The 9,014-nt window shown below is 45.4% G+C and overlaps 1 protein-coding gene across 2 annotated transcripts; it reads left to right on the forward strand.

Annotated features, from left to right (window-relative positions):
* Positions 1 to 1,161: 1,161 nt before the first annotated feature.
* On the forward strand, positions 1,162 to 8,146 carry gpr184 (G protein-coupled receptor 184). Of its 2 annotated transcripts, none has more exons than XM_047036342.1 (3): positions 1,162 to 1,610; positions 6,489 to 6,653; positions 6,841 to 8,146. In XM_047036342.1, exons 2-3 carry the CDS (start codon positions 6,489 to 6,491, stop codon positions 7,792 to 7,794), a joined length of 1,119 nt encoding a protein of 372 aa, XP_046892298.1. In that variant the 5' UTR covers positions 1,162 to 1,610; the 3' UTR covers positions 7,795 to 8,146. The 2 variants fall into 2 exon arrangements, with proteins under 2 accessions (XP_046892298.1, XP_046892299.1); XM_047036343.1 differs by having other exon boundaries at positions 1,162 to 1,583.
* The last annotated feature ends 868 nt before the right edge of the window (positions 8,147 to 9,014 follow it).

Below are 9,014 nucleotides of genomic sequence, written 5' to 3' on the forward strand. Positions count from 1 at the left end.
CTTTTACATTCCACCTCCATGCCAACGACCCCTGGACATGAATCGATCGATATCTTAACACGCAAACACGAGTTTGAAGGCAGATGAAAACCCACAACATGAACCACAGCAGACCTTGATAATAATATCTATCCAGATAGCATGTTTAGCATGCATGCTCTTAGCCACCCACACCAATTCCCTCAAAGGTGCACATCTATTTACCATGAACTCTCTAACAAGTCTATACAAGTCAAGTCATATTTATTTATAAAGCACATTTCCTCTAACATAATGTGTGCTGTAAACAAACCTATATCAAACAGCCCCAGACCCGAGGGATGGAACGTTCAGGAGGGAGGGAGGGAGGGAGGGAGGGGGGGAGGGAGGGGAGGGGAGGGAAGGGAGGGGAGGGGAGCATGATGACCATGATGTTGTGACTAAAGTTCCATGCAAATTACAATTGTTCTTTAGAACCCATTCCAACCCCTTACCTATCAGAAAAATAATCTATCATACTAATGTAAGAAATACATTCTGTAAAATCCCTGTAAATCCCTGAAGGGCTGGTGCATCCCTCACAATGTCACACATGTGTCTTTCAAAAGCCACACCACAAGAATTTCTAATCCTTGAATCTTCTTCTGTACTGTCTAGTTGCACTCTTTTTAAATTGCTCTGGGTAAAAGTTTCTGCCAAGTGAATGAAACGTAAACTGTTCAAACTTTATCTGTGAAAAGCCCTATTACAGTACGTGTGTGTGTGTTCATAGATGTGTGTTTGTGTGTGTGTTTCACACACATTGGACATACACATATACATACACAAACACATACCGATACAAAAACAGTGTAAATGTTTAATTTTACACGTAAACAGAGAGCGTAAACAGAGAGCGAGGAGGAATTTCCTTCTGTCATGAGGAACGGCCTTCTTACCCACCAACGGTAACACACTTTGTGTTAGTAAGATGTGTGACTCTGATAGGAACGTGACTTTTTCAACTTTTCTGTTTTTCCTCACGTGAAGCTTCTGTGGGTTCAAGCTATGAAACTGCCATGATACTCAGCTCAGTGTGTGGTGTCTGTGGTGTGTGTGTGTGTGTTTGTCTCCCTGCTTCTATTTCCTCTCTCTCTCTCTCTCTCTCTCTCTCTCTCTCTCTCTCTCTCTCTCTCTCTCTCTCTCTCTCTCTCTCTCTCTCTCTCTCTCTCTCTCTCTCTCTCTTGTGGCTGCGTTAGCTGCTGACATCTGGACTGAATGTCAGCTTTAGTCACAGAAAGATTGAAGAGGGCGTGTCGCGTACAAGACCAGAACCTCGCCCCAGGAGGGTTGATATTACCTTCTGTTGGGGGTTGATATTACCTTCTGTTGGTGGTTCACCGCTCCTCTCCCTTTCTTGACTGCGTTAGTGTGGACAGCCTGATGGACTCCAGCCGTGGGGCGGCCACTGCAACTGAGCTCTAAACATTCTCCTGGAAACGCTGTCTGGAACGGTAGAACTTTCAGACCTTTCGGAACTTTCTGAAGATTAAGACCTTGATTAGTCTGAAGTGTCCCGGAAAGTCCCAGAGGTTCTACTGTTGGAACATTCCAGAACATAGCAGGTAGGACTCCGACCCTCAGACTGAAAGGTGAGGACAACTTCAGCTGTACAAATTACAACGGTCAAAAGGAGGGGATGATGGGGTAGTCTTAATTTTTTTCACAGCTTTTTGTTGACAGTAGAATTAGTCCTAAGATTATATACATTTGATGATAGTCTTAACTCAGAAGATCCAATTTTTTAAATGGTATGTTGTGCGTTTTTTAAAAACAAAGTATCTTACTGTAATGCTAGAAATATAACAGAAGAGAAGTGACCTAAATAGTTTTTTATTTTATTATGATAGTCTGCAGACAAAAGCTTTCAATCATCCTAAACGTTTGAAATCACAAGAGAACTGCAAAGTAACAGCAAAGTTACAGCAAAACAATAACCCTTTGAAACTTAAGGAAGTTGGTCGTTTATCATTGTAGTGACACCACAATATTGTTCAGAGGTTGACCCATTTTGGTAAAAACATGAGAAAAGGCTACTACCTAAAGTTTAGAGCCTGTGATTCCCCTCTGAGGAACGTCTGTAAATGACTGATCTCAGAGGGAGGATGAGTAGCCAGATTGACTGCCTGGAGGACTTGAAAAGCTGCCAAGAGCTAGCGGAACTTCCAAATCACCTCAGTGTTCTCTCGCTATCTGATCTTGCTGGTTGCTGATGACAACAGATTCTGGGAAAAGGGGGAGTGAAGCCTGGTATTTGGAATTTGGAATGTGATATACAGAAACAGGGCTGTAGAGGAAGGATAAGGGGGAAATATACATAGGAATTAAGTGATAGAGGAAAGATTGTGGGACGGGTGGAAAGATGGAGGGAGGAATAAAAATTATGTGTTGGCAGGTAGATCCTGAACTCTCCAAACACACAGTGTTTATGTACAGGTAGTTATGGTCACAATACAAGGCAGTGCGGCATGCTCCGCGCTAGCATCTACTTTAGCATTAGCAAGTGCATTCTTGAGATTAAGTGTAATGGTGTATGGTGCAGTCTGGGGTTGTGAGGGAACATAGTTTCTGCCAGCAAGGCCTCTTGTGTATACATGGGTTTATACAGGAGCATCAGTTATCCTGAATATATGTGAGCAAACAGGGGAGAAGGAACAGGCTGTGGCTACTGCTGCCTGTTCACACAGGATGGGGAACACACATCTAGGGCTTTACGCTTACCATTTGATTTGTGGGCCGAGAGTGAGAGAGGAACTGAAACACAGGAACAGAGAATTGACAGTTATAGAGATAAGGAGCTGTACATAGAAACAGGGATTAAAACAGACAGAAATGTACAATTACTACAGACAGACCTACGGATAGAAAGACAGATAGATAGATATAAACAGAAACAGACCCCCACATACAGCTTTACATTGTGTACCCCTGACTGCTGAGCAGAATTAAATATGAGTTTACTACTGTCTTAACTGTGTTTCCCCTAACTCAAACCAGTTTACAGTGAGTGTATCAAAAGGGACAAACTGACTGTACTTTCCACAAGGGAATTATGTGCTTGTGAGGCTGTGTTTGTGTGGAAAATATTGGCTTTTGTGATCATGTTGGTCTAATAATAATAATAATAAATGGTATTTCCAAGGCGCCTTTCTCGGCACTCAAGGACACCGTAGAGGTACAAAAAACAATAAAAGCAACAGAAAAAGAAAGAATACAACAACATTTAAAACAACAGAAGGAAGCAGTGCAATTGACATTTAGTGGAATGAGCAGTTTTAAACAGATGTGTTATGAGTTGTGATTTGAAATGGGGAAATTAATCGATATTTCTAAGATAAACATCAGCACTGCTGTGGTTCTCCTTCGGCACAGCCTGTGTGCTAAGCATATAAAGACAACTAAACTCGAGGAGAGTTTTCTGAATGTGCTTTGCCTGGCACAAGCTGTACAGGTGGTCACTGTGGACAAAAACTGCAACCAATTATATTTAGATGGGGCGAGTACATTCCCAGTCACACAGTGACTCTACATATATTTCCTTGGCATGCACACAGAGATACACAGCCACACACACACACACATATAAACACAAATGCACAAACACACACACACACACACAGGAAAAGCATCTAAGTCCAATTAGCAGACAAATAATTGAAAAAAACAGGGCCCTTTCTGCACGTCAGCTATGCAGCTGCTGTGAAGCCGCTGAGCTGAAGCAGTGACAGGGAACTGCACTAGAACAAACATTCATGTCACACTATATAGGAGGCAGTCATGTCTTCATTCATGTCACACTATATAGGAGGCAGCCATGTCTTCATTCATGTCACACTATATAGGAGGCAGCCATGTCTTCATTCATGTCACACTATATAGGAGGCAGACATGTCTTCATTCATGTCACACTATATAGGAAGCAGACATGTCTTCATTTCCTGTAAAGACAATCTCCTCCATCTGCCTCCCCCCACTCTCCCTCAGTATGTCCCGTATCAGCCGATAAACAGGATGAACCACATTCGATTGAAATCCCCCTCTTCAAGTCAAATGATAGTCCGACTCTCGTCGTCATACTGTATTCATACTGACGTGTAGGTATGCAACGGGAATTCCCTCCAAATGAGAAGTCATTGTTGGCCATTGTGGGCTTGTAATGAAATGATCTTTCGCAGAGGAATTTCTCTTATTTTAAAATCTCTGTGATGTCACTTAGAGGCTTTTCAGGCCGAGCCGTGCCAGGCTTTAGCTCATTATCAATGGAAGAAACTCGAGTCGAGACTTGATGGCGAGGGAGGCTATATCGGTCCCATGCAAGGCTGCACTCCCTGGAGTTCTGAAGTGACTAGTGACCTGACATTCTGTGAGTCATGTAATAAATGTGTCAATTGTGTGGAACCGTATTTTTATCCGGGTCCCAGCTGCGCCGCTGTGGGTGGCCGCAAATCTCCAATCTCGCCACGATACCTCAATCTTCCCCTCACACATAGTCATAATGAAGGAACGAACACTGTATCACACGGGAATACGGGATAGACAGTGTGTTCTTCCTGTTTGGGAAGCCCGGATTCTGTCATACATTTCATTATCTAATAAAAAGGACCATTCTATCTTTCAGTTGCATCAGTCCATCAAAATTCGGCTAGGCTTTTCAACTAGGCTAAATAAAACGATATATTAAAAGATAATGGCAGTAGAAAAGTATATATTTTTGGCTCTGGTATGTTGAGATTGGGGGGTGTCGGCGGGGTCATTGTCACGCTCTCATCACATTATTTCAGAGGGCCTTTGTACACAGCCATGACGTGAGCTCATTACATTACATACTATGCACAAAGTATATGATTATGGGTTCAAGACCTAAAAAGTAGAGGGGGAAAATGAGTTTTTGAAAGTTGAGATGTCTGGGCGTGTGAATGTGAAGAGGTGCTTTTATTGAGACTGATTCAACAGAGAGAGAAAGAACGAGAGAAAGAGACAGAGAGAATGTGAGAGAAAGATTTAAAGATAAAAAAGGAGAAAGAGACTAATTGAGGGTAAATAAAGAGACAAAGCAGAGAAACACAAGTCTGTATTTCCCTGGTACAGGGTGTGGAGGTCTGGTTCAAGTCTGGCAAGTGTCACACTAAAATGCTAATGTTCTTAGATGGAGGATCATGCTCAGTAATAACCAAGCTACATTTAGACACAATTACCGGAGACAGTCATTTGCATTGAGTAATACTGCCTGTTAGGAAATACAGGTGGATGTTTCACTGGGTAATTTCACACCAGATCAGAAGGTCCTGATCTTTCCGATAGAGTTGGAAAGAGAATTGTGATCAGATTCAGGGGGAGGGAGGGAGGGTGGGGATGGGGGTTAATATGATAACCAAATGTGGCGTGCTCAAACCAGTCTTGTCCAAATCTTGGTAGGCATACAACAGTATGACAGTTCAGAGAGTTGGCCATAGACAATTGCTGGCTAACTTTCATACAGCATTTTTATTTACAGCACTCATCGCACTGCTAGCCACCTATTCTATTATTTTCTGTTCTTAAATTCCACAAGAGTATATTCTATGCTAGTCATGTCTAGTCTAGTCACTGTTCCTTTGGTAGGATTTGAGCTAGTGAGGGGAACCAACAACAGAACTAGCCTTTTCTCATCCCCTGAATGGAGAAAAGTGCTAGCAGGAGATTTAGGGGTTCCGTGGATTTGCCTGCCGTCATTCCAGGGAGCTCAAATTGACTTCAGAGAGCATGACTAACCCATTCAGCCTCTCTCTGGGAGGGCGAGCCTGTACTTAGCCATCGTATCCATCCAGATACCATTACCCAGAACCAGGGCAGCTATACAGAGGCTGGAGGGTGGCTCGTCAAATGATCTCATCTTTTTGACACATTGAAGTTCTGAACCATTAAATTGGCATGGAGGAAGACAGTGTTCTTTTTAGGTGTTTGTATCGTCACGGTGGATGGAAACAGGAGGTCAACTTGGGTTGTGGCCATGTGTGCGTCTCTGTGTGTGTGTGTGGGGGGCAGTCTATCTCTGTGTGTATGCTTTTGTGTGGCTATATATACAGATATGTGTGAGAGGTGTGGGAGGGTTGTCTGTGTATGACTATGTGGACCCCCTTTTGCAGATGTACAGGAAGTCCCGGGTGGTTAAATGTCTTGCTTTGAGGTTATAGACATATAAGCTCCCAAAGTTCCATATCTGATTATACATTTTTTTTGGACAGTTTTGAGTCATTTTTACCAATTAAGCAAAAAATGGAAACTACACTACAAACACTCATCTTGCGACACACTTTGGATTCTTTCTAGGTTCCACGATGACGTAGCTGGCTGACGTGGCCATACACAAAGGAAGCACTGATAAAATAAGCACGTGTGTCATCCAGATTCGTTCATTTGCATGAAGGAAACCAAGACAAAATAACCCAGACATGTGGAGTCCAAACCTTTTTCTGTGTCTTATGTTTCAGATGGAGTACAGTGGGCGGGGCCTAAACAAAGCTGATAAGATGAATACAACGTGTGTTCCGATTGATGAGAGCGTCATCAGCAACTTCCTGATGGGCGTCTACATTGTAGCCTTCATCTTGGGCTTGACCTTTAACCTCCTGACCCTGGGCCCCATCATCCAGCAGGTGAGCTCCTGTCTTTGATCTTACTGTAAATAGCTTCTTTTTCTGGGGGGGGGGTCAAATGAGCTTGATGGTTGGTTAATCATTGCCTGGTTGATTCACTAATTGATTGATTCATTTATTCATGCATACACTTGTTTGTCCGTCCATCCATCCATCCATCCATCTATTCATTGGTTCATTCTTCCAGGTGCGCAGCCACAATGTTCTGGGAGTGTTCCTCCTCAACCTCCTCCTGTCCGACCTGCTCTACATCCTCACCATGCCACTTTGGGTCAACTACTACCACAACTACCACCGCTGGGGCCTGGGGCCGGCCTCCTGCAGTGTGGCTGGCTTCATCTACTACTCAAACATGTACATCAGCATCTTCCTGCTGTGCTGCATCTCCTTGGACCGCTGTCTGGCCGTGACCAGGCCCCTGAGGTCCAGGGCGATCCGCAGCTCCCGCAACGCCTGGCTGCTGTGCACGGCCGTGGTGCTGACCATCACGGCCCTGCATGTCCTGGTGCTGATCAAGGTCAACGTGACGGACGCCCACGACAAGGTCAACGGCAACGACCGCTGCTACGAGACTTACCCCATGCCCGAGCCGGTGGCTCGCTTCAACCTGGCGAGGGTGGGTGTAGGGTTCCTGCTCCCCCTGCTGGTCCTGGGAGGCAGCTACTCGATGGTGGTGGGGGCAGTGGGCCAGAGCCGCGGCCTCAGTCCCAAAGCCAAGCGGAAGGTCCGCCTCCTGTCGTTCGGCGTGATCGGCATCTTCTCCGTGTGCTTTGCGCCCTACCACATCCTGCTGCTGGCGCGCTCGCTGGTCTTCTACCTCAAGGACAACCTGGAGGACTACTGCCAGTTTGAGAGGGCCACTCACTTCCCCTTCTCCTGCTTGCTGGCCCTGTCCACCCTCAACAGCGTGTTGGACCCTGTGCTGTACGTGTTGGTCAGCAACGTCAAGGAGGATTTCCGACTCTGCTGGGGGTGGACGGAGTGGAGGATGTCGAGGAGGAGGTTGGGGGGTGGCGGAGGTGGCGGCCAGGCGGGCACGTTTGGGAGGATGGAGGTTGAGACGGAGGGCAAGGGGGAGGAAAGAGGGCAGGGTTCTTCTGCAACTGCCACCAGTCAGAGGACGCAGACATACTCGATCTGAGGACTGGTGTGTGTGTGTGTGTGTGCGCTCGTGCGTGTGTGGGGGTGGGCGTGTGTGTGTCCTTCCTTGTGTTCGAAGTCCTCAATTACATGGTGTTCATATCCACTTGCTGGCTGAGGTGATGTGATAGCCATCGATCCAGAGAGAGGAGAACACACTGTCTCCTGCCTTTGTGTTCCTCTTCTCATATCCTGCTCGGCTCAAGAGGCTTCATGAGCCTCATGAATACTCGTCCTCTGAGGCCTTCAATTCAAGTGTGTTTTCGACTGAGCGTTTGTGCTGAAGAGAGAGAGAGAGAGAGAGAGAGAGAGAGAGAGAGAGAGAGAGAGAGAGAGAGAGAGAGAGAGAGAGAGGGAATGAAAGAAAAAGAAACAGAACGGTGTGTGTGTGTATGTGTAAGGGGACAAATATATGTGTTTGTGTGTTTACATGACATGACTTTGATTGACGAGTGGAAGGGGAGGTTAGCTAGGTAGGAGCTCTCCCAGTCCTGTTCTGAAGAGCACTTCTCCTCTCTCGTAGATGCACAAAGCTTTTAATAAGATTGATGTGTTCCAACTTGACGCGAGAGACAAGGAACATTGATCCGTTGTCGTGTATGCCAGTTACCGTACGGCTGCTGTGATCCCTACGACAGTGCTTGGCGCACATATTTTGTATTTCAATTCAATTAAACCGCTGCAAAGTTGAATGCATTGCTTTTTTCTTTGGTTGTTTGTGTCTTTTAGCTGCCTTTCTTTCCTCTTTCCTCTTTCCTCTTCAAATTGTGTGTGTGCATGCGTATATGTGTGTGTGTGTCTGTGGACAATTATTTACGTAATTGTGTCTGTGAGTATGTGTGCATGAAGATTCTGTTGTCTAAGTATACTTACATTTACATTTAGTCATTTAGCAGACGCTCTTATCCAGGGTGGAGTGCCTTGCCCAAGGACACAACGTCATGTGCACCGACCGGGAATCAAACTGGCAACCTTCAGATTACTAGCCCGATGCTCTACCCGCTCAGCCACCTGACTCCCTGTGGGTGTGTGTGGCTACAGTATGAGTGCATGCGTGTGTATGTGTGTCAAATAAACACACAGATCAAATAGGACTGTGCTAAGTGCAGAGTCTAATCCCAGGGCTCCTATTGGGTTGTGTGCTTCTACACGTTTGAGGACAACTCAAAGGACAACTCTCCAGGCACTACGATTCCCAGAGTTCATTGCTGTCTGTAGGGG

This window comes from Hypomesus transpacificus, chromosome 15, assembly GCF_021917145.1.
Source record: "Hypomesus transpacificus isolate Combined female chromosome 15, fHypTra1, whole genome shotgun sequence".
Lineage (NCBI taxonomy): Eukaryota > Metazoa > Chordata > Actinopteri > Osmeriformes > Osmeridae > Hypomesus > Hypomesus transpacificus.

Bases quoted from the DNA above. Each gene is read 5' to 3' on its own strand.
- gpr184 (XM_047036342.1), top strand. From the start codon at position 6,489: ATGGAGTACAGTGGGCGGGGCCTAAACAAAGCTGATAAGATGAATACA. The intron at 6,654-6,840 runs GTGAGCTCCTGT...TCATTCTTCCAG, and splicing joins TGGGCCCCATCATCCAGCAG to GTGCGCAGCCACAATGTTCT.